The sequence below is a fragment of the Rhinoraja longicauda genome, chromosome 25 (genome assembly GCF_053455715.1).
Source record: "Rhinoraja longicauda isolate Sanriku21f chromosome 25, sRhiLon1.1, whole genome shotgun sequence".
Taxonomy (NCBI): Eukaryota; Metazoa; Chordata; class Chondrichthyes; order Rajiformes; family Arhynchobatidae; genus Rhinoraja; species Rhinoraja longicauda.
In genome coordinates, this window is record NC_135977.1 from 32,642,249 (window position 1) to 32,666,340 (window position 24,092).

At 47.9% G+C, this 24,092-nt stretch overlaps 1 protein-coding gene across 1 annotated transcript in view; it reads left to right on the forward strand.

The window, feature by feature from the left end:
• The first annotated feature begins 7,575 nt into the window (after positions 1–7,575).
• srrm4 (serine/arginine repetitive matrix 4) overlaps positions 7,576–24,092 on the forward strand; it is a 364,697-nt gene continuing 348,180 nt past the window's right edge. The window contains exon 1 of the mRNA XM_078421767.1: positions 7,576–8,545. Within this exon, the coding sequence (XP_078277893.1) occupies positions 8,415–8,545 (131 nt within the window). The 5' untranslated portion in view covers positions 7,576–8,414. The remainder of the gene's footprint in view (positions 8,546–24,092) is intronic.

Consider the following 24,092-nt stretch of genomic DNA (forward strand, 5'->3'; position numbering starts at 1 on the left):
TTCAACATGTTTTAATGTCATGAAGCATGGAAACATGCCATCCAGCCCACTGTGTTCAAGCACCCCATGGTGCAGCAGTAGAGTTTAAGTGCCTTTTGGAAAGGCACATGGATTTGCAGAGTAAGGAATTTATGGATCGAGTGAGGGTGGATGAAAATCATTTAAAATGGCATCATGTTCATAGAAACATAGAAACACATAAAATAGGTGCAGGAGGAGGCTATTTGGCCCTTCGAGCCAGCACCGCCATTCATTGTGATCATGGCTGATCATCTACAATCAGTAACCCGTGCCTGCCTTCTCTCCATATCCCTGGATTCCGCTCGCCCCTCGAGCTCTATCTAACTCTTTTAATTCCATCCAGTGAATCAGCCTCCACTGCCTTCTGAGGCAGAGAATTCCACCGTTTCACAACTCTCTGAGTGAAAAAGGTTGTACTCATCTCAGTTCTAAATGGCCTCCCCTTTATTCTTAGACTGTGGACCCTGGTTCTGGAAAACACAGACCATTGTGTTCTGAAGGATCTGTTTCTGTGCTGACTGCTCTATGAAAAATTAATCCCACTTTTTCTCCCGCAGAGTACAGGGAGAATGTGAAAATTCTATGCAGGCAGCAGCAGCTAACATCAGGATTGAACCCAGGTCACTGGTGGTGGGAGGCAGCAGCTATGCTTTCCTGTATCATAGAAACATAGAAACATAGAAAATAGGTGCAGGAGTAGGCCATTCGGCCCTTTGAGCCTGCACCGCCATTCAGTATGATCATGGCTGATCATCCAACTCAGTAACCTGTACCTGCCTTCTCTCCATACCCCCTGATCCCTTTAGCCACAAGGGCCACATCTAACTCCCTCTTAAATATAGCCAATGAACTGGCCTCAACTACCTTCTGTGGCAGAGAATTCCACAGACTCACCACTCTCTGTGTGAAGAAATGTTTTCTCATCTCAATGCTTTCTTACACAACAAGTATTTTTAGCTGTAATATCAAGAAATATTTCTGAATATTCAGCAAGGACTGACCAAATCGAAACATAAAAGATGTGTAGGAAGTATCGGCAGATGCTGGTTTACACAAAATGCTGGAGTGACTCAGTGGGATAGGCAGCATCTCTGGAGAAAAGGAATGTGAGACGTTTCGGGTCAAGACCCTTCTTCAGACTGAGAATTAGGGGAAAGGGAAACGAGAGATATAGACGGTGATATAGAGAGATATAGAACTACTGAAGAAGGGTTTTGAGCCAAAACGTCACCCATTCCTTTTATCTAGAGATGTAAAACTAAACAGACCCCAGTCTGAGCTCTGAAACTATACAGTAGCTTATCATCAGTATTTCTCCACAGTAATTGGGCAGTCACGGTGGCACAGCGGTAGAGTTGCTGCCTTACATTGAATGCAGCGCCGGAGACCCGGGTTCGATCCCGACTGCGGGTGCTGTCTGTACGGAGTTTGTACGTTCTCCCCGTGACCTGCGTGGGTTTTCTCCGAGATCTTCGGTTTCCTCCCACACTCCAAAGACGTACAGGTTTGTAGGTTAATTGGATTGGTAAATGTTAAAAAAAATTGTCCCTAGTGTGTGTAGGATACTGGTAATGTGCGGGGATCGCTGGTCGGCGCGGACCCGGTGAGCCAAAGGGCCTGTTTCTGTGCTGTACTTCTAAACTAAACTAAACTAATTATGGACAAACTCCAATTTGGGCTGGGAACAAATCTCTCGACATCAAAACTGCATGAGTCAGATGTGAAAGGAATAGCTCCAGATACTACTGTTGACATGAAACAGCAAGTCATTACTCCAGTGGCAGGAAATCAACTCAAGGTTTCTCACCACTGCAATGATGACATGCTCCATCGCAGAGTACAGGTAATAGGACATGAAACATAGAAACATAGAGAATAGGTGCAGTAGTAGGCCATTTGGCCCTTTGAGCCAGCACCCCCATTCAATATGACCAGGATTTTGTGTCTACCTTCGATTTAAACCAGTATCTTCAATTCTTTCCTATACAAATGAAATAAATACACCGGCACAAACTGAAATCCTGCTCTCTGCACTCTTGCTCAAATAAGCAAAGGCATCCTACAACAGAAAGAGCAAACACAAAGTCGGCACCATGCCCTGGAATTGGCCAGCAATCTTGCCACCTCTAACCCACCCCTGCTGCTTGCCCACGAGATTGTCAAAACTTCCCCTTCCTTCCATGGAAATACAGATCCTGACTGAGATTTTGTTGTGAGAACGGCTGGTCTTGCCAGAAAAGAAAGCGTGCCACTTCTTCCAAAGGCCTGTGCAGTAGTACAGTACAGCTTGGTGGAGTGGGCGTGTTGGAGAAAGGCATCCATTTATTTTACCTCTTTCACAAACTCACGACATACAGAAGCATCTATCAACAGTGAAGTCGTTTTAAAAAGTCTTCACAGTTGTCAAGTAGGAAATTGTTATGAATAAAATTGTGAGAGGAATAGATCGGGTAGGTGCACAGAGTCTCTTGCCCAGAGTAGGCGAATCGAGGACCAGGGGACACAGGTTCAAGGTGAAGGGGGAAATAATTCATAGGAATCTGAGGGGTAACCTTTTCACACAAAGGGTGGTGGGTGTATGGAACAAGCTGCCAGAGGAGGTAGTTGATGCAGGGACTATCACAATGTTTAAGAAATTGTTAGACAAGGATATGGATAGGACAGATTTAGAGGAATACTAGACCAAGTGGACCCGTTGGGCCCAAACCTCTCCTGCATTGGTGCAGCACCCTCTCCTCCCCCTCCCCTCTTCCCCCTCCCCTCCTCCCCTCCCCCTCCCCCCCCCCCTCCCCCCCCTCCTTCTTCCCCCCCCTCCCCTCCTCCCCTCCCCCCCCTCCCCCCCTCCTTCTTCCCCCCCACCCCCTCCCTTCACCCCCCTCCCCCTCCACTCCCCCTCCCCCCTTCCTCTCCCCTTCCCCTGCCCCCCATTCCATCCCCCTCAACCCCCCTTATCCTCAACCCCCCTTATCCTCCCTCCTCTACCCTCCCTCCCTCCCTCCCTCCCCCCCCCCCCCCCCCCTCCCTCCTTAGGAGATAGATTTAAACTTTAAAATGCAAACAACTTAAAAAATATAACACTGATTCCAATGAAACCTCTTCCATTAGCACAAAAGGCATGACGGTGAGTAAGGTCAAGTCAAATCAAGTTTATTTGTCACATGCACATACACGATGTGCAGTGAAATGAAAGTGGCAATGCTTGCGGATTGTGCACAAAAAAAGAATTACAGTTACAGCATATAAATATAATACAGTTAATACTAAAATTGTGGCACCACCGTGTACCGTTTTGGCTGTAGTTCAGGAACAAACGAACAAACACACGAGAGCTCTAGTATATGGATGGGACAAGCGCAGGCAGGTGGGACTAGTGTAGCCGGGACATGTTGGGCGGCATGGGCAAGTTGGGCCGAAAGGCCTGTTTCCAGGCTGTATCACTCTATGACTATGATTTCCTATTTACAAACAGCAGTTCCCACAAAGACCAATGAAATAAACCAACCAGATCAACTGCTTTGGGCATTGCTTGAAGGCTGAGATCAGAGTGGCACATGGAGCACCCATATTTACTTGGCATGACGGAGCCCATTATGCCCACTCGAGAGGTTTCAGCTTCTGCTTCTGCCTGACTTTCAAGAGAGAGCTAGATAGAGCTCTTAAAGATAGCGGAGTCAGGGGGTATGGGGAGAAGGCAGGAACGGGGTACTGATTGAGAATGATTAGCCATGATCACAGTGAATGGCGGTGCTGGCTCGAAGGGCTGAATGGCCTCCTCCTGCACCTATTGTCTATTGTCTAATGACTTACTGGGCACTTCCAGTATCTTCTGCTTTTAGTTTTTGATTTCCTGTCGTACATAGCACAAAAAAAACAGGAACAGAGGAGAAGCAATAGAAAAAAAACATAGAAAAATAGGTGCAGGAGGAGGCCATTCGGCCCTTCGAGCCAGCACCACCATTCAATATGATCATGGTTGATCATCTAAAATCAGTACCCCGTTCCTGCTTTCTCCCCACATCCCTTGATTCCTTTAATCCCAAGAGCTAAATCTAACCCTCTCTTGAATACATCCAGAGCCTCAACTGCCTTCTGTGGCAGAATTCCACAGATTCACAACTCTCTGGGTGAAAAGGTTTTTCCTCATCTCTGTCCTAAATGGCCTACCCCTTATTCTTAAACTGTGGCCCCTGGGTCTGGACTCCCCCAACATCGGGAGCAATGGACCACCTGGCCCCTTGGACGTGCTTCAGTATTTAATGTGCAAGAAAATAACTGCAGATGCTGGTACAAATCGAAGGTATTTATTTATTCACAAAATGCTGGAGTAACTCAGCGGGACAGGCAGCATCTCAGGAGAGAAGGAATGGGCGACGTTTCGGGTCGAGACCCTTCTTCAGTATTTAATGTGATCACGGTTGATCTATCCCAGGTCACACACCTCTTCTCCTGTGTCCCATAGTCCCCCAATCCTTCAAAACTGTGTCTGCTCCTGCTGTAAATGCCTGCAAAAGTCGAGTCGCCGTTACTCGTCGGGCGGTGAAGTCCGAAGATTCATCTCCCCGTGCAGCTAAATTCCATTAATCTGCCACACTTGGCAGTGACTCTCCCAGACTATGGGGGGATAGCTCAGTGGTGGAACATTTGGCTACAGATCAAGAGGCCCCTGGTTCTTTAGGGCGGCATGGTGGCGCAGCGGTAGAGTTGCTGCCTTACAGCACTTGCAGCGCCGGATTCGATCCTGACTACGGGCACCGTCTGTACGGAGTTTGTACGTTCTCCCCGTGACCTGCGTGGGTTTTCCCTGGGATCTTCGGTTTCCTCCCACACTCCAAAGACGTACAGGTATGTGGTGTATGTGTCAAGTTGTCCCTCGTGTGTGTAGGGTGGTGTTAATGTGAGGATCGCTGGCCTGTTTCACGCTGTATCTCTAAACTAAACTAAACTATAAACTATTGCATTTTATTTCTAATTGATGTTTTTCATTCCGATTTTATTTATCCGGTTTAAAGAACAGGTGGAAATGGGGGCCTGGTTTTTAAAGGGAGCGGGGGAACTAGGGGTATTATAGAAAGCACAGGAACCAGGGTCCGAGTTAGCCTGAAGATGGACACAAAATACTGGAGTATCTCAGCATCTCTGGAGAGAAGGAATGGGTGAGGTTTCGGGTCGACACCCTTATTCAGACTGAGAGTCAGGGGAGAGGGAGTCCAGAGGCATGGAAGGGTAAGGTGTGAAAACGACAGATCAAAGCAGATGCTGGACAGGAAATGTAGTTAGCCTGATGGTTAACCATCAGAATCCCTGAATAATCAGATAGCATATTAATGGATGTTTTTTAGATTTAGATTCTACAGCGCGGAAACAGGCCCCTTCGGCCCACCAAGTCTGCGCCGCCCAGCGATCCCCGCACATTAACACTATCCTACACACACCAGGGACAATTTTTACATTTACCCAGTCAATTAACCTACAAACCTGCACGTCTTTGGAGTGTGGGAGGAGACCGAAGATATCGGAGAAAACCCACGCAGGTCACGGGGAGAACGTACAAACTCCGTACAGACAGCACATGTAGTCAGGATCGAACCTGAGTCTCCGGCGCTGCATTCGCTGTAAGGCAGCAACTCTACCGCTGCGCCACCGCTGTGCCGCCCTAGTTTAGGTGTATTCTGGTTTTGGAGTGTGAACTGGACTCTTGCTGCTGACAAAGCGCCTCCTGCTTTAGACAATAGTCAACAGACAACAGGTGCAGGAGGAGGGCCATTCAGCCCTTCGAGCCAGCACCGCCATTCAACGTGATCATGGCTGATCATTCTCAATCAATACCCCGTTCCTGCCTTCTCCCCATACCCCCTGACTCCACTATCCTTAAGAGCTCTATCGAGCTCTCTCTTGAATGCATTCGGAGAATTGGGCTCCACTGCCTTGAGCCTCTGTGGTCCACTCTGCACCATCCCTCAGGTCAGCCGTCACTGCCCTCTGGCCCTATGGTTACAAACCCACGATGCAAACCGTATGTTATTGTTGATGGGGACTTGCAGCACTAACTACAAGATGATCACAGCGGTTTAATAACGGGACATGATGCCAGCGGAGACGCAACACACATACTCCGTTTGAATGCAGAGAACAAATGGCAGGGTTTAGACAGAGAGCGGCGGCCAGTGTAGCAACCTTAGCAACGCCATCCCAAGCAGGACCACTCGACCAAGGGTTCCCTCTGTCTCTCCACGGCCGGCTGCTGCCAAATACACCTGGCCATCCATCACTGTGCACACCGGGCACACCGGGCACACCGGGCACACGCACGGTCAGCGCTCGCCAAACCCACAGCACCGTGTTATGTAGATGTGCAGCAGGCAAGGGGGGAGAGGGGGGGGAGGGGAGAGGGGGAGAGGATGGAGAGGATGGAGAGGGGGGGAGAGGGGGGAGAGGAGAGAGAAGGGGGGGGAGAGAGAAGGAAGAGGGGGGGAAGGGGGGGGAAGGGGAAGAGGTGGAGAAGAAGAATAAGGGGGGAAGAAGGGGGGAAGAGGAGGGGGGAAGAGGAGGGGGGAAGAGGAGGGGGGAAGAGGAGGGGGGAAGAGGAGGGGGGAAGAGGAGGGGGGAAGAGGAGGGGGGAAGAGGAGGGGGGAAGAGGAGGGGGGAAGAGGAGGGGGGAAGAGGAGGGGGGAAGAGGAGGGGGAAGAGGAGGGGGAAGAGGAGGGGGAAGAGGAGGGGGGAAGAGGAGGGGGGAAGAGGAGGGGGGAAGAGGAGGGGGGAAGAGGAGGGGGGAAGAGGAGGGGGGAAGAGGAGGGGGGAAGAGGAGGGGGGAAGAGGAGGGGGGAAGAGGAGGGGGGAAGAGGAGGGGGGAAGAGGAGGGGGGAAGAGGAGGGGGGAAGAGGAGGGGGGAAGAGGAGGGGGGAAGAGGAGGGGGGAAGAGGAGGGGGGAAGAGGAGGGGGGAAGAGGAGGGGGGGAAGAGGAGGGGGGAAGAGGAGGGGGAAGAGGAGGGGGGAAGAGGAGGGGGGAAGAGGAGGGGGAAGAGGAGGGGGGAAGAGGAGGGGGGAAGAGGAGGGGGGAAGAGGAGGGGGAAGAGGAGGGGGAAGAGGAGGGGGAAGAGGAGGGGGAAGAGGAGGGGGAAGAGGAGGGGGAAGAGGAGGGGGAAGAGGTGGGGGAAGAGGAGGGGGAAGAGGAGGGGGAAGAGGAGGGGGAAGAGGAGGGGGGGGAAGGGGGGGGAAGGGGGGGGAAGGGGGAGGGGGAAGGGGGGAAGGGGGGGAGGGGGGGAAGGAGGGGAGGAGGGGGGGAAGGAGGGGAGGAGGGAGGGAGGGAGAGGGTGGGGGAGGGAGGGAGAGGGTGGGGGAGGGAGGGAGAGGGTGGGGAGGGGGGAGAGAGGGGAGAGAGGGAGGAAGGAGAGTAGGAGAGAGGGTGGGGCAGGGGGAGGGAGAGAGAGAGAGAGAGAGAGGGGGCGAGGGAGAGAGGGAGAGAGGGAGGGAGGGAGGGAGGGAGGGAGGGAGGGAGGGAGAAGGGAGAGAGGGAGAGAGGGAGAGAGGGAGGGAGAGAAAAGGGGGAAGATATGTTGCACTCAGCTGACCAAACCTGCTCCAACGTCACTAGTAAATGAGACAAAAACAAGGGTCCGCTCGGGTCTGTCCGCACACTACTGCTGCCTTGCCTTGCCTTGCCTTGCCTTGCCTTGCCGCCTTTGTGTCCTCTACAATCTGCCTGCCTTCTCCTGACAGCTCGTCCTTTGTTGTAACCAATAAACGCCAGACTATTTGGCAACAGCTCTCCAGGTGTTCCTGCCCATTCGTGAGTTCCCTTGATTATAAACTGATCCGGTCCTTTTGATGAAGTAACTGCTGGAAATCCGCGTCGCATCTGGCTGGCTGATCCGTATCGCAAGAGAGAGACACAGAGAGAGAGAGAGAGAGAGAGAGAGAGGGAGAGACACACAGACACAGAGAGAGTGGGACACTCTGTGCAGTAGAGGCTGGAGGAGGTGGACCGTTTCAGGAGCTGGACAGCTCCCCGCTGCACCGCCGCCCGGAGTGTGTGTGAGTGAGTGTGTGACTGTGAGTGTGAGTGAGTGTGTGTGTGTGTGTGTGTGAGTGTGTGCGAGTGTGTGAGAGAGAGTGTGAGTGAGTGTGAGTGTCTGTGTGTGTGAGAGAGAGTGTGTGTGTGAGTGTGTGTGTGAGTGTGTGTGTGTGTGAGAGAGAGTGTGTGCGTGTGTGTGTGTGTGTCTGTGTGTGTGAGAGAGAGTGTGTGTGTGTGAGTGTGTGTGTGTGAGTGTGTGTGTGAGTGTGTGCCCATGCCTGTTGAGCTGTGAGTGTCGGAGCGGGAGCGCCCAGTCTCCCCCCTCTGCCCACCCACCCCTCCACCCCTCCACCCTCCACCCTCCACGCCTCCTGTCTCCGCCATGGTCACCGTGCAGCAGGGCGAGAAACAGCTCTTCGAAAAGTTCTGGAAGGGGACGTTCAAGGCGGTGGCGACTCCTCGGCCAGGGAGTATCATCGTGGCCAGCATCAAAGCCCGGCGCAGCCTGAACAAGTAAGCTGACTATTCATCCCTTGTTGTTTTTTAAACCTTTGGAGAAAGCCGGGAATGTTGCAGAGCGCGATGACCTGGCGGGCTGGTCGCTGTAGGTTGAACTGACCATCTGTAGTTACTACTAACCTCTCTCTGCAAGTGTCTGGGGTAGAGTGGTTGAAGAAAGACTGTGATAACGATGACTCCCACGGGTGGGTGTTGTAATAACGCCAGAATAAAGGCTATAAAACACGAACAAATGATATCTAAAAGGGGAGAGGAATACTTCACTTCTTCAATTCAAGTGATCACGCTTTTCGTGGTGGAACAAAGTTCCATCTCATCTCCCCTCTTCTACTGTTCTTCCTTGTTAAATATAGAAAGTCTTTATTTAATCCCGGCGTTGATGGGTTAACAAGATTCCCCTTGACGGCCACTGTAAGTTGGGCTCTCAAAGGCCGAGGTAAAAGACGAACATTAATGAAGTTAATAATAGGACGTATGTCAGGAACATATGTTCACAAACGGGGCTTCATCCATAGATTTGAGGACTGAAGGCTTTACTAAATATAGGAAATCACTCAGTCAGGTGCTGTAATTAGTGCGCGTTGGTGACAGTCCACTTGTTGGAATACAGAGGTACTTATTTTGAACAGGGAACCGCCAGTGTGTTTCGCCTATTGTATCGTGGTAGGCCAAGCAGCTGAGAGGCACCCAGCTGTTTACAACATGTCCCAGTGACAACAGCAGATAACTCGTTTCAGATCAAAGAATGTACACTATGTGAAGCTGGCAACGTTAAACTAAAACTTTAATGAAAGGAAAAAGGGGTGAAACACAACACATCCTAGAAAGGAGCTAAAATTGCTTTTCAATCGAAGGTAGACACAAAATGCTGGAGTAACTCAGCGGGTCAGGCAGCATCTCTGGAGAGAAGGAATGGGTGACGTTTCAGGTCGAGACCACACCGGCAACATGTCCCAGCTACACTTGTCCCACCTGCCTGTGTTTGGCCCATACCCTTCCAACCTGTCTTATCCTTGTACCTGAATAACTGTTTCTTCTCTGCTCAACTACCTCCTCTGGCAGCTTGTTCCATACACCCACCACCCGTTGTGTGCAAAAGTTACCATCTCAGATTCCTATTAAATCTTTTCCCCTTCACCTTAAACCTCTGTCTTCCTGTCCTTGATTCACCTACTCTGGGCAAGAGACTCTGTGCATCTGTCCAATCTATTCCCCTCATGATTTTATCGTGGTATAAAGTTATCCCTAGTCTGCATCACCCATTCTTTCTCTCCAGAGATGCTGCCTGACCCGCTGAGTTACTCCAGCATTTTGTGTCTACCTTCGATTTAAACTAGCATCTGCAGTTTTTTCCTGCACTAAATTGGTTTCCACTCCGTATTTATTACATTAATTTGAATCTTGGGTTATATAGTGGACCGGAACACTGGCTCGGTTAATTCCCTTCCTCTAAACTTTATTAGGTGCTGCAGGCTAACGGTGGCAAAATAATCTACCATGAGAAGTTATTAATCAGGTGGCTACCTTTACCTGTTGTTTGAAATGAGCGGTGGGAAAGACTCAGTTCAGTCTGATGCAGTTTCAGGAGAACGATCTGGTCACAGTCAGACGAGAAAGGGGGCTGACAGAAAATGGATAAACTTTGAGTTTACTGAGAAATCTGCGAATTAAGGGGAAGGATAATCAGCTGGTCCAGTGTACATTTAGCAGAAATTAAAAGTACAATGTACAGCTCATGGTATTTTAGTTACAAGGCTATCCTTGTTGCCGGAATGCCAAGAGCAATTGAAGCAAAGTTAATAATACATTAATTGCACTAATGTTGCACGGCAAGAACATCCCATGTACTGTGATTCTTTCTTCCATTTGCAGTGTATGATGCATTAGTATATGAGCGTGCACACTGATGTATGGAGTGCTTGTGTGTCTGGAAAAGAAAGTGTATGTGCAAGCAAGTGTGTATGTGTATGTGAGTGTACACACATGTCTGTGTGCGTGCACCTCGGTATGTGTGAGATGTTGCTTCCTTGTGAGGGGAGCGTGTGCATGTGTCAGAATGAGTGTGTGTGCGTGATTGAGTGTGCATGGGAATTGTATATGCACGGGTGCCCGTGAGTGCGCACACGCGTGCATGCATGTAAAAGTGCACATGTACGTGAGCGGTGTATATATGCGTGTGTTCCCGCTCGTTGAGTTGAACTACTGTGTCACTGGAAGATAGTATGAATCAACCTACAGACTCAATACAGTGGCCAGCGTGACAATAAACGCTGGTGTTCCAACAGCCCACTTATACATTCAAGTTAACAGTGACACTGTATTGCGCAGCCACGACAGCTGTACGGGCTCTCCTGCCATTGTATCTACAAGCTGTTTCCAGCCAGCCTGGGTTCATTAAAAATTCAGCTGATCTTGTGTGAGGAGGCCTGGACTTACAGCAGATGGCTTGCAGGCAGATAATAAGCTGGGCTTTTCTCCTCGCCCTCAGCAGATGTTACAAAACTTCGATTGTCAGTGAGGTAGAACAGCGCAGCAGTTTAAAGTAAACTTTCATATCATTGTTTTATAAATGTGGGGGTGGTGGAAAGAGGAAGCTGAAAATTTAGCGCGGTAGGACAAATGGAAAGGCATCAGGTTTAACTTTCCCCTGGGTCAGGGACAAAATGTTCTTATACCATGTACTGTACGCTTGGTAGTTGATGGATTTAAAAAATGATGCTATTTGTTGAAATGTGGACATTTACTACAATCTCAATGGGAGACAAAGTGCTCGCATTTCACTCTTTGATGAAGCAGCTACCAAGAGACGGATTAGTGAAATCCTCATCGCTGCTACAGCACACACTGACAAAAACATGACAGATAGAACATAATGTTTTCCTAAGACAGACATGTATATCCTTTTTTTAAAAGCAGAAACAGCAATTTTCACTGACCAGCAATAAATGCTGATTCACATTTCTGGTGTCGGCATTAAATGTTACTGTAACATACTGTATGATCAGAATTAGTACGAGTGTGATTTTATCGGACTGATGCTCTAGAATGTTATCAATGGCAGACGTAATTAAGAAGGACTGCTACCAGTAGATGCATATATACCCGCACACACGTACACTCTTCTGCAGTAATAGGGTTCAGATGAGGGTGGAACTGTAGCCGAACCCCAGTAAGATAATTGCCTTTCACTGGGCAGATAAGGCATGGTGATCTGGTGGCACGCTCTATGGCCCACTTTGTGTCAGCATACCAAGTTGAGAAACTGACTTTGAATCTCTGCGTCAGGTACAGGAAGCTAGCAGGTACCAACGTTATGCGATTATTCAAAGCCTCTGTTCCCAAGGTTCCAGCTTTTAATTGGATTAATGCTCCTGTTGAAATAATGGAGGCAGGGAATTGTGACTACACCCTGTAAGTGGCCACACACTCCCGTCCCGTGGCGCCTTCAAATGATCTAACTTACGTTTTGAAAAGAAAACCGTTTCCTAATAATTGTGGTTTGTGGGAGAGGTCCATATCAAAGCAGTACAACTGGCCCCACTCAGACCAAACTATAAGACTGTAACAATGCTTATTTTGATTTGGCAGTTGCTAACATCAAACATAGTTGGCAATGCAACATTAACAAAATCATTTTACAACTTGTATGGCAGCTGTGGGTGCAATGGTTTACACGTGGAACAATGGGCTTGCTTCGTATTTTTCACTGGTAGGTCACTCCCCTTGAACATAGAACACAGTACTGCACAGGAAAAGGCCCTTTGGCCCATAAAGTCACTGCTAACATGATGTATAAGAAAATAACTGCAGATGCTGGTACAAATCGAAGGTATTTATTCACAAAATGCTGGAGTAACTCAGCAGGTCAGGCAGCATCTCGGGAGAGAAGGAATGGGTGACGTTTCGGGTCACCCATTCCTTCTCTCCCGAGATGCTGCCTGACCTGCTGAGTTACTCCAGCATACTGTTAATATGATGCCAGGATCATACATTCATTAGTGATAGGAGCAGAATTAGGCCATTCAGCCCATCAAGTCTACTACGCCATTCGATCATGGTTGATCTATCTCTCCCACCTAACCCCAATTCTCCTGCCTTCTCCCCTCAACCCCTGATAACTGTACTAAGCAAGAATCTGTCTATCTCTGCCTCAAAAATATGCATTGATTTGGCCTCCACAGCCTTCTGTAACAATGAGTTCCACAGATTCACCACCCTCTGACAAAATAGATTCATCCTCATCTCCTTCCTAAAGGAACGTCCTTTAATTCTGAGGCTATGACCTCTGGTCCTAGACTTCCCCACTAGTGGAAACATCCTCTCTGCATCCACTGTATCCGGGTTAAACTAACCTTCTGTGACCACAGTACATGATCCACATCCCGCCATTCCATGCATATCCCTGTACCTGCCTAAAATCCATCAAAATGTCACCAAAGACAGAAAAGGAAATGAAGCACTGAGGTGATCCACTGTAGAAAGGTAGAACTGGATGTTCTTGATAAGCTTGAAGATCTAAAACAAGAGTTTGAACACCTTCTGTGTAACGGACCGCAGGTAGACCCAAATGCAGCACATGGAACCAAGGAAGTAGTTTTTAGAATGAGCATTATTTCTGCCTGCTCGTGGTCGGGGACAGAAGATTGAGGCGTTCACCAGGGCTACGACGAGGCATGAAGGTCGGGAGCAGGCAGGGTTGGCAACAGGAAATCAGTCCAAGAGAGAATGCAGGAGAGTCTTGCATGAGGGCTAAGAACAATCTGGCAAAGAGTGTGTGTGCAGGAAGGGTTTATATGCAGGCTTGATTGGTGATCTGGAGCAGGTGAGTGAACAGGTGAGGGGAGTTGGCTTAACGTGGTGGGCGTGGCTGGCAGGTGAGTGAACAGGACAGACTGTGACATTCTGATTTTCTTTGAATGTTACAGGTAGCAGGGAGTGTAAGCAGGTGGTGAGAGGTTGTGGCAGAGTCAGAAGAATAAATGAGTCAGGATCAGGAGCAGTCCATGTGATCACGTGAGGCTGCTCCACCATAGGTCTATCCCTATTCCACGCTGTCTGATCAACATATTCTTGGCTTCCTTCAGAGTGTGCATTCTACATTAGTTAGTTGTAACTGTATTCATTTACTCAATGTTGACAACTACGTAGAAAAGATCATTCCAAAGGTTTACAATATTGGACGTTGAGATATTTCCTTTCTCTTAGTCTTAAATGGCTGAACCTGATCCTAACATGGTAGCACTTCAGTTTTGTTTTGTTTAGCGATGCTGTAGGGAAACAGGCCCTTCGCCCCAGCGAGTCCGCGCCGACCTACAATCTCCGCACACTAACACTACCCTAAACACATGAGGGACAATTTACAATTTAACCAAGCCAATTTGCCTACAAACCTGTACGTCTTTGGAGTGTGTGAGGAAACTGGAGGCAACCCACACAGGTCTCGGGGAGAACGTACAAACTCCGTAAAGACAGCATCCGTAGTCATGATCGAACCCTGGCACTGTAAGGCAACTCTACCGCTGTGCCACTGTGCTGAGTTCTGACATCTAACCTCTCAATACTTGTCAGTCTCATGTGTTTTAGTCAGATCAGTACTGTATGAACTATCAGGCCACCTGGCTTTGAACATGAGTCAACCGCATGTCTTCCCATTCTGAATCAACCAGGTACTTCTACTCTAAGGCAATGTAATGAAATGGAGCTGAACAAAACAAAATTAAATAACTTTCTTGGACTGTAAAACATTTAAAATAACCGTTTTCAACATTTCTAATAATGCGCTCAAGTCAATTAGAAACAGACTAAAGTGTTACATACAGGATATACCTTGACAACAGTGCAATGTGATCAAAGGTTCCATTTATTATCCTAATCATAAACTGACCAGGATTTAGAGTGTAGGAAGGAACTGCAGATGCTGGTTTAAACCGATAGACAGAAAAAGCTGGAGTAACTCAGTGGGTCAGGCAGCATCTCTGGAGAGAAGGAATGGGTGACATTTTGGGTCGAGACCCTTCTTCAGACTGATGTCAGGGGAGTGGGCGGGACAGAGATAGAATGTAGCTGGAGACAGTAAGACTGGTGGGAGAACTGGGAAGGGGGAGGGGATGGAGAGAGAGGGAAAGCAAGGGCTATTTGAAGTTAGAGAAGTCAATGTTCATACCGCTGGAGTGTAAACTACCCAAGGGAAATATGTGGTGCCGTTCCTCCAATTTGCGCTGGGCCTCACTCTGACAATGGAGGAGGCCCAGGACAGAAATGTCAGATTTGGAATGGGAGGGGGAGTTGAAGTGCTGAGCATCTGGGAGATCAGGTAGGTTAAGGCGGACTGAGCGAAGGTGTTGAGCGAAATGATCGCTGAGCCTGCACTTGGTCTCGCCGATGTACAGGAGTTGACACCTGGAACAGTGGATACAGTAGATGAGGTTGGGGGAGGTGCAAGTGAACCTCTGCTTCACCTGAAAAGACTGTCGGGGTCCTTGGATGGAGTCGAGGGGGGAGGTAAAGGGACAGGTGTTGCATCTCCTTTGGTTGCTGGGGAAAGTACCTGGGGAGGGGGTGGTTTGGGTGGGAAACACGAGTGGACCAGGGAGTTGCGGAGGGAATGGTTTCTGCGGAACGCAGAAAGGGGTGGAGATGGGAAGATGTGGTCAGTAGTGGGGTCTCTCAGCCGGCGCATGCAGCATATAATCCAACATTTATGCCACAAAAGCAAAAACGACTCTACTGTCACTGGTGAGCCAGTTCTCTACAGTAACATATCTCTACATATTTCCAAGTCACTATTCCCTCTTTTAAATCCATCCCTCCATTCCACTCTCTCCTCCAAAGCTACTTTTTTTAATGCCACCTGGAATTCTGCCAACTGTTGTTCAGACTACAACCTAACTTCTCTGTAACACCACTTGGTGCATTTGATCCTAATTATTTTTTTTCAGAGAGAGGTATACAGTTATTCAGTTTGCCTCTTTGATCAGCGGAGCTGCCTGAGCCATGCGTCATCTTCAGCTCGGAGAGAACCAAAAGGAGAAGGCGGACAATGAGATTTATAGTGTCTTCTTTTATTACTTCAGGACATCGTAAAGTCCTGAGGAATGAATCAAGTGCTTTTGAAGAAGGGTCTCGACCCGAAACGTCACCCATTCCTTCTCTCCAGTGATGCTGCCTGACCCGCTGAGTTACTTTTTGTGTCTATCTTCGGTTTAAACCAGCAGCTGCAGTTCCTTCCCACACAAATGGAGGAACTGAATTAGTCCTGAGGCCACTCTGGTTTACTGCAGAGTAGTGCTGAGGGAGTGTGGCATTACCTGAGGTGACATCTTGAGGTGAGGCCAAATGCAATTTGGAAGAACATCACCTCATACTTCGCTTGTGCAGTTTACAACCCAGTGGCATGAATATTAATTTTTCCAACTTCAAGTAACCCTTGCTTCCCCTCTCTCTCCGTCCCTCCCCACCCAAGTTCTCCGACTAGTTTCACTGTCCTCCTGATTAATGTTACTGTTTACATGGCTCGTTGTCACCTTCCCCTCAGCCAACAATGAACCATTCTATATTTCCTTGCCCCTTGTCTGCTTTGATCTGTCGTTTTCACACCTTGCCCTTCCATATCTCTGGTTTCCCTATCCCTGTCTGACCCGCTGAATTTCTCCAGCTTTTTGTGTCTCTCTTCGACATATCTCAGTTAATCAATTCCTTTGGCAAATCAAATATTGGCTGGACACCTTGGGAGGACAAGATACTGTAAGTCAAACACAAGGAAATATCATTGGTGACCCAAACATGCTGGCTTCTCCAGGCTACCACCCAGCTTCAGTTTGAAGGTGCTCCTAAATAAAAACTCTTCTTAATTTAAGCCTATCATACATGTTGAAAAGTTCAGCACAAGGATTGAGAGAGTGCACCACAGAAACCAAGGCACAACAACAGTCTATCTCCCTTTACTGTTGCAAATTTACTTTAACCTGACATGTTCCTAGTTCTTCGTTCACCTACCCAATCTCATCTTCAATGCTGCCATGGTTTCTTCAATCCATTGTCATCAATTTCACATCTCCTCCAGTAAAGAGTTCTCTCCTCTCTCAGCCATGCCTCCAACAATTAATCTTCTACTGAAGCTGTCCTGCCCTGAGTCCACTAGGTGCTAGAAACAGTCCAAAGCTTCCAGGTGTGTCTCGTCCCTAACTCTGAACACCGTTATCTCTGAGCTAGCGGCACGGTGGCGCAGCAGTAGAGCTGCTGCCTCACAGGGCCAGAGACCCGAGTTGGATCCTGACTCTGGGTGCTGTCTGCGTGGAGTTTGCTTGCTCTCTGCATACCATCCCCTCAGATAATTGGAGGTTTGTTAAGCACAGATATGCTTGTTTGTGTGACTGCGTGGGATTCCTCCGGGTGCTCCGGTTCCCTCACGTATTCGAAAGGCGTGCAGTTTTGTAGGTTAACTGGACCAAGTGGACCCGTTGGGCCCAAACCTCTCCTGCATTGGTGCAACACCCTCTCCTCTCCCCCTCCCCTCCCCCTCCCCTTTCCCCTCCCCCAACCCTATCCCACCCCCCTTATCCTCCCTCTTCCCCCCACGCTCCCTCCCCCCCTCTCTCTACCCCCCCTCCCTAGGAGATAGATTTAAACTTTTAAATGTGCATAACTTAAAAAATATAACGCTGATTTCAATAAAACGTCTTCCATTAGCACCAAAGAGATGACGGTGAGTAAGGTGGGCCTAACATTGCCGCGCTATCGTGTACTGTTTTGGCTGTAGTTCAGGAACAACGAAACAAACAAACAAGAGTTTTAGTATCTAGATGGGCTTCTGTAAATTACCCCCGGTGTGTAGGGTGGGAAGGTGGATAATATAGAACTAATGTTAGCGATGGTCAGTATGGACTCGATGGGCCGAAAGGCCTGTTCCCATCAGTACCTCTAACCTAAACTAAACCTCTATCACATTAAAACCATATTCCAAGTTAACCTACTGAAAGGAGTTCCCGTTCCTCAAGCTGCTCTTTGTATTTGTATTGTCCCAGGCCAAATCATTTAAAATCGTGATTACATCCTTCCCAAAGTCACAGTATTCATCCTAGATCCCTATGATACACATTACTCCAACTCCTTATTAGGGCTTATGTAGGCTCAGTTTTTATATTCTGCATGGCATGAAGAAACATAAAATCGCATCAGCTTTACTGGACAATCTTATCAGCCTATAACTGCGCATCTAAAATCCCTTTGCTTTCCCACAGCACCAGACCTATATTCATGCAGAACATAATTGGCACTTTTTAATTTTACCCAAATTATACCTCGGTCACTGGCAGTGAAGGTCGCTGAAACTTTTTTTTGTCAATGTTCCCATTTTCCCTGCCTGCCTTTGCAGATTCCTCTGGTCCAGTAAAATCTATTTCATCTCCCCTGCAGTTTCAAAACCGGTCCCCAAGGCCGTTTGTACAAAGGAGCAGATGTGGCCGGGACTGAATTCTGTTGGATACCCCTACCCAGTTCCATGAATATCTCCCTTAACCTTTGCAGTCTCCATTATCACCAGCTTTTAATCCAGTTTGTTTTCCTTTCTCTGATTGAATACCCCTTCATCTTCTTCATCATATCATATCATATCATATATATACAGCCGGAAACAGGCCTTTTCGGCCCTCCAAGTCCGTGCCGCCCAGCGATCCCCGCACATTAACACTATCCTACACCCACTAGGGACAATTTTTACATTTACCCAGCCAATTAACCTACATACCTGTACGTCTTTGGAGTGTGGGAGGAAACCGAAGATCTCGGAGAAAACCCACGCAGGTCACGGGGAGAACGTACAAACTCCTTACAATAATTAATCCAAGCCCTGCCCTTTGTTTAAGACTGCGAACCCTGCATCCATCGTATTTTCCTTTCCGATCAGGTCTGCTATCTCCTCAAATCATTGGCAGTTTGTTCAGCACAGATATGCTTGTTGAAATTTGCATATGCTTTATCTGCCTCAGTATCTGTTTTGGCTTCATCCAGATTTGATTCTCGGTCACAGATGCCAACATTTTCTCCACAACTGATGTTAAATTCTACCCAGGTTCTACGTATCTCTTTTTGAAATATCATATCTCTGCATTTCCTTGCAACATAGACACTTGCTGCATTGAGTTATTGCTCAGTGCAATCCCCTTCAATCCCATTTCCCCACTACTTTCCGTAATGTATTAACCTATTCTTTCTTATATGCCCATTAACTCCCTTCCCACCTGCCCGACAGCATATCCTACTGCCCATTTTCTATTGACCTGCAAGTCTTTGGGAGGAGTCAGGCACACCCAAAGAAAGTGGAGAGGAGTTGGCTGCGCCTAACGGCTGCGGCTCTCTGGCAGTCTGTTGTCTTTTTTTCTTTTTTTTTGTTTGTGTCGGTGTTGGGATGGTTTTTGTTTCTGTTTTTTGGCTGTGTATGTGGGGTGTGGGGTGTGGGGTGTGGGGTGTGGGGTGTGGGGGTTGGGGTGGGGCGGGGGGAAACCTTTCTTTTATTAGGTCTCTTCCCCGGGCGATGTTAAGTCCAGCGGCCGAGCCGCACCGGGCACTGAAACGTCCCGCGGCCGAGCCGCACCGGGCACTGAAACGTCCCGCGGCCGAGCCGCCCGGTGCGGCTCGGCTGCGGGACTTAACATCGCCGGCGCGGCTCGGCTGCGGGACGTTTCAGTGCCCGGTGCGGCTCGGCCGCTGGACTTAACATCGCCCGGTGCGGCCGCGGGACGTTTCAGTGCCCGGTGCGGCTTGGCTGCTGGACTTAACATCGCCAGCGCGGCTCGGCCGCGGGACGTTTCAGTGCCCGGTGCGGCTCGGCCGCGGGACGTTTCGGTGCCCGTGGCGGCTCGGCCGCGGGGCCTTCCATCCCCTTGCGGGGGCTGTGCGTGTCGTTTGCCTCGGTAGGGGTCGAGCTGCCTGTCCGTGGGTGCGGGGGGAAGAGAGGGGAAGTTTTGTTGCCTCCATCACAGTGAGGGGGTGTTTGGAGTCACTGTGATGGATGTTTGTGTTGGGGTCGGGTGTCCTGTGTTCTTTTCTTTTTTGCTGTGTCTTGTGACTGCTGAAATTTCGTTCGGTATTTATACCGAATGACAATAAAGTGTTGTTATACTGTTATACTGTTATACTGTTATAAACAGCCATAGGCAGAATAGGCTGATGTTGATGACACCGCAGGTCAGGATCAAACCTTTGTTGCTGCACCTATGAGAGAGGTACAATACCTATTGCAACCTGGGCTTGTCCATCTTAAAATGGCACAGCAGCTTATTAGCCCCTTCCCATAGTCTGGCACAGGAACAGCTCTTCAGCGCACAATCTCTGTGCTGACCATGATGCCAATTTAAACAGCATATCTGACTGACCACGATCGATATCCCTCCATTCCTAGCTTCTTCATGTGTCTGTCTAAATGCCTCTTAAACTTTCCTAACATTTCTGTTTCTACCACGACCTCTGGCATTACGTTGCAGGCACCTAGGTTAGACACAAACAGCTGGAGTAACTCAGCAGGGCAGGCAGCATCTCGGGAGAAAAGGAATGGGTGACGTTTCGGGTTGAGACCCTTCTTCAGACACCTATCACTCTCTGTAAAAGACTTGTCTCATAGATCTTCAAACTTTCCCTCTCTCCCCTGAAACCTATGCCCTTCAGCATTTGACATCACAGCCCTGGGGAAAAGGCTCTCACCATCTACCCGATTATGCCACCCATAACTCTACACACTTCTGTGGTCACCACTCGGCTTCCGATGCTTCAGAAAAAGCAATCCAAGTTTGCCCAAACTCTCTCCTCATAGCTAATAAACTCTACACCAGCCAACATCCTGGTGAACCTTTTCCGCACTGTTTCCAAAGCCTCCACATCCTTTCCTACAGAGCAGCACACAATACTCCAAAGCTAACCCCACCAAAAGTGGTACCCAGCTGCAACATGACTTCCTGACCTTTATACACAATGCCACAAGCAATGAAGGCCATGACTTCCTGACCTATGTACACTGTACATTATCACCTGTGATGCCACTTTCAGGTGACTATGGACTTGGTCCCCAAGTTACTTCTGTACATGTCCCGAAGGGTCCTGCCATTTGCTGTATACTTTACTCTCACATTTGACCTTCCAAAGTGTAGCACCTCACCATTGTCTGGCCATATCTGTCCTTCCTTTTAGACTTATTTGACCTATATTCTACCCTCCCTTCAAACTCTCCCCTACGCTGGTTCCCACACCCCAGCCACAAGAGTTAAACCCTCCCAAGCCGCATTAACAAACGTCCGTGCCAGGATATTGATACTGTTCCAGTGTGTGGGTGTGATCTGCCCTGCTTGTACAAGGTCTCTCATGCCCTGGACCATAGCCCAATGATACCTATACATGATGCCCTCTATCTGTCCTGAACGAGCTCCTTAGGCACACGTTCAACTGTGCCATTAAACCACGAGGCTGGTGACAAATATTGAGCAGAATGACTTCACATGAATAATGTAGAAATGGTTATACTGGAGGTTAAAAGAATTGTGTGACTTTCAATGGGTCTAACACTTAACGTGCCACATCACTGTGGAACAGCAATCAATGAAGCAAACACAAGGCTGCATGCGGATGCTCACCAGAGCATAAATCAAACGATGCTTGACTGAAAATGCATCATCTGGCAGATGTGTTCCAGATTCCTCCTTTGCCAGTCTTTCCAGGTCGTGCAGTCCACCTGTGTCACTGCCCTGAATATCCCCGACCATTGATTTAATAGATCATAGCTCCCCTTGACACACTGAGCTGATTTACATCTTCACCTCGTATACTAATGGATTTGAAATTGTTTACTCCATCCAGATAACTAAGCCAGACATAAGGTAGAAATTGCATATAGAACAATTCTGATGCAATACACAGATGATGCCTGACCGGCTGAGTTCCTCCAGCAGTTATATCTTGCTCATTATTACATCATATTTTAATTTAGAGGTACAGCGCAGAAACAGGCCCATTGGCCCACCGACCAGTAATCCCCACACATTAACACTACCCTACAAACACTAGGGAAATTTACATTTATACCAAGCCAATTAACCTGTACGTCTTTGGAGTGCGGGAGGAAACGGAAGATCTCGGAGAAAATCCACGCGGTCACGGGGAGAACGTACAAACTCCGTACAGACAGCACCCGTAGTCGAGATTGAACCCATGTCTTCGGCGCTACAGGTGGTGTAAGGCAGCAACTCTACCGCTGAGCCACCGTGCCGCCCATGGTCTCTGCAATCTCTTGTGTCTTCAAAGTAGAGCACCCTTTCCCTTGGCTCAACACTATGCATTAGTTCAACGCTCAGAGCAGAATCTATTTTCGTTTCCCACGTCAGCCTTCTGAACAGGGTTGGTGATTTGTGATAAACTATAGCCAAACATAAAGTAAAGCAACTGTGGTTAAGTATTTCACAAGAGATCCTTTCAGATCACGAAGAGAATTCTTTTTTATCCCATCCAATGGATTAGATTGAAAGATGTTCAAGATATTTAAGAACGGCATGCATAGGGCCAAATTGAAAATGTTATGATTATTTTCCAAACTACACATCATCTAAACTCAAAGAAGAAATGGGGAAAATGTTGTTCAAACCATTTTGGGAGCTAAAGTACTGAGGGTCAAATCTATCCAAAATACTGAATCAATCTAATTGTAATGTTACCTAACATTGAATCTGTGCACTATTTTTTGAATTGATTGTACTTTGCCCGGCCTATCATTTTCATGGACTGTCTTATCTGAGAACAAAGGTTACTATACATAAGAGTTAGTCTTGTTGATAATTGAGACCATTTGATTTCCATTGTTTTAGTGGCATCAAGGTGCAGGATTCCTGGCAAACATGAAGATAAGATGGTTTGGCACAATGTATTTATTCAATTTTTGGCAATCCAGGATACAGTATGGATCTGGCTTCTTGCTGTTAAGTGTAATCGAAACATTGAAAATAGGTGCAGGAGTAAGGAATGTGGCCCTTCGAGCCAGCACCGCCATTCAACATGATCATGGCTGATCATCCAGTTCCTGCTTTCTCCCCACATCCCTTGATTCCGTCAGACTCAGTGGAGTTACAAGTGACTGTGTGAGATGTTTCGTTCAAACCCCCCCTTATCTACATCTCACATGCAGCTGACTACTTGCAACTTCATGATCCTACAGTTGTCGTGATGGCACATCTCACGCACACACTGTTAAGACTTTAAATCCTGTGCCAACCTTTTGACAAAAGGTGAGCAATGCAAGGAGTAGATCAGCTCAACGATGTTGCCAAAGTAACATGTAAAACGTATCCAAATGATTTTGTCATCTTGAAGTAGAATTGAGCAGGCCTTTGTTTTTTATCGTACAGTATCGTACAGGTATGTAGGTTAATTGGCTGGGTAAATGTAAAAATTGTCCCTAGTGGGTGTAGAATAGTGTTAATGTACGGGGATCGCTGGGCGGCACGGACTTGGAGGGCCGAAAAGGCCTGTTTCCGGCTGTATATATATGATATGATATGATATGATAATGCGGTGCTGGCTCGATGGGCCAAATGACCTACTCTTGCACCTAATTTCTATGTTTAAGTATGTTAAAATATTTGACCAGCTTAGACTTTTGTATTTGAAGTGTAGTTGCATCCAAATTCACAATGACTAAATATTTATCTAAATTTTTCAGTTTGGTTAAGCTCAGAGATACAGCGCGGAAACAAGCCCTTCGGCCCACTGGCTCCGTGCAGACCGGCGATCTCCGCACATTAGCACTATCCTACACACACTAGGGACAATTTCTACATTTACCAAGCCAAGTTACCTACATACCTGAACATCTTAGAAGTGTGGGAGAAAACCAAAGATCTCGGAGTAAACCCACGCGGTCACGGGGAGAACGTACAAACTCCGTACAGACAGCATCCGTAGTCGGGATCGAACCCGGGTCTCTGGCGTTGCAAGTGCTGTAAGACAGCAACTCTACCGCTGCGCCACCACGCTGCGCCCTTAAATATTTCTTGAGATAATGTCGGAGGCTTTACTCTCTTGTTCTAAATAGAGACGATCCAACTAGTTATCAACTATAATGTTACGGTTTCTACGTTGGAGTATGGAGTTGTTACTGTGCTAGAATACGTTGAGTGTAAGCACCAAAGAGACTGTGGCTTGCTCAGAAAATACATAATGTTCACCTTTCGTGGGAGTAAAATGTCAGCATGTCCATGCACACACACATGCTCTCATGCACACACACATATGCTCTCATGCACACATGCACATACTGCACCAACTTCTGCACAACATAGCTTATCTATCCACAGTACACAGTTGGGGTGGCACAGCCACATAGCTGGTAGAGATGCTGTCTCACAATCTCGGATCTCCTATCTACATGGAATTTGAACTTTCTTCCTATATGTGTTTCTTCTAGGTATTCATTTTTCTCACACACATTTCAAAGGGTTGGTAGTTCCACTGGTCACTGGAATTTGCCTTGAGTATCTACATGTGAATAGAATTGGAAAGGTGTTGA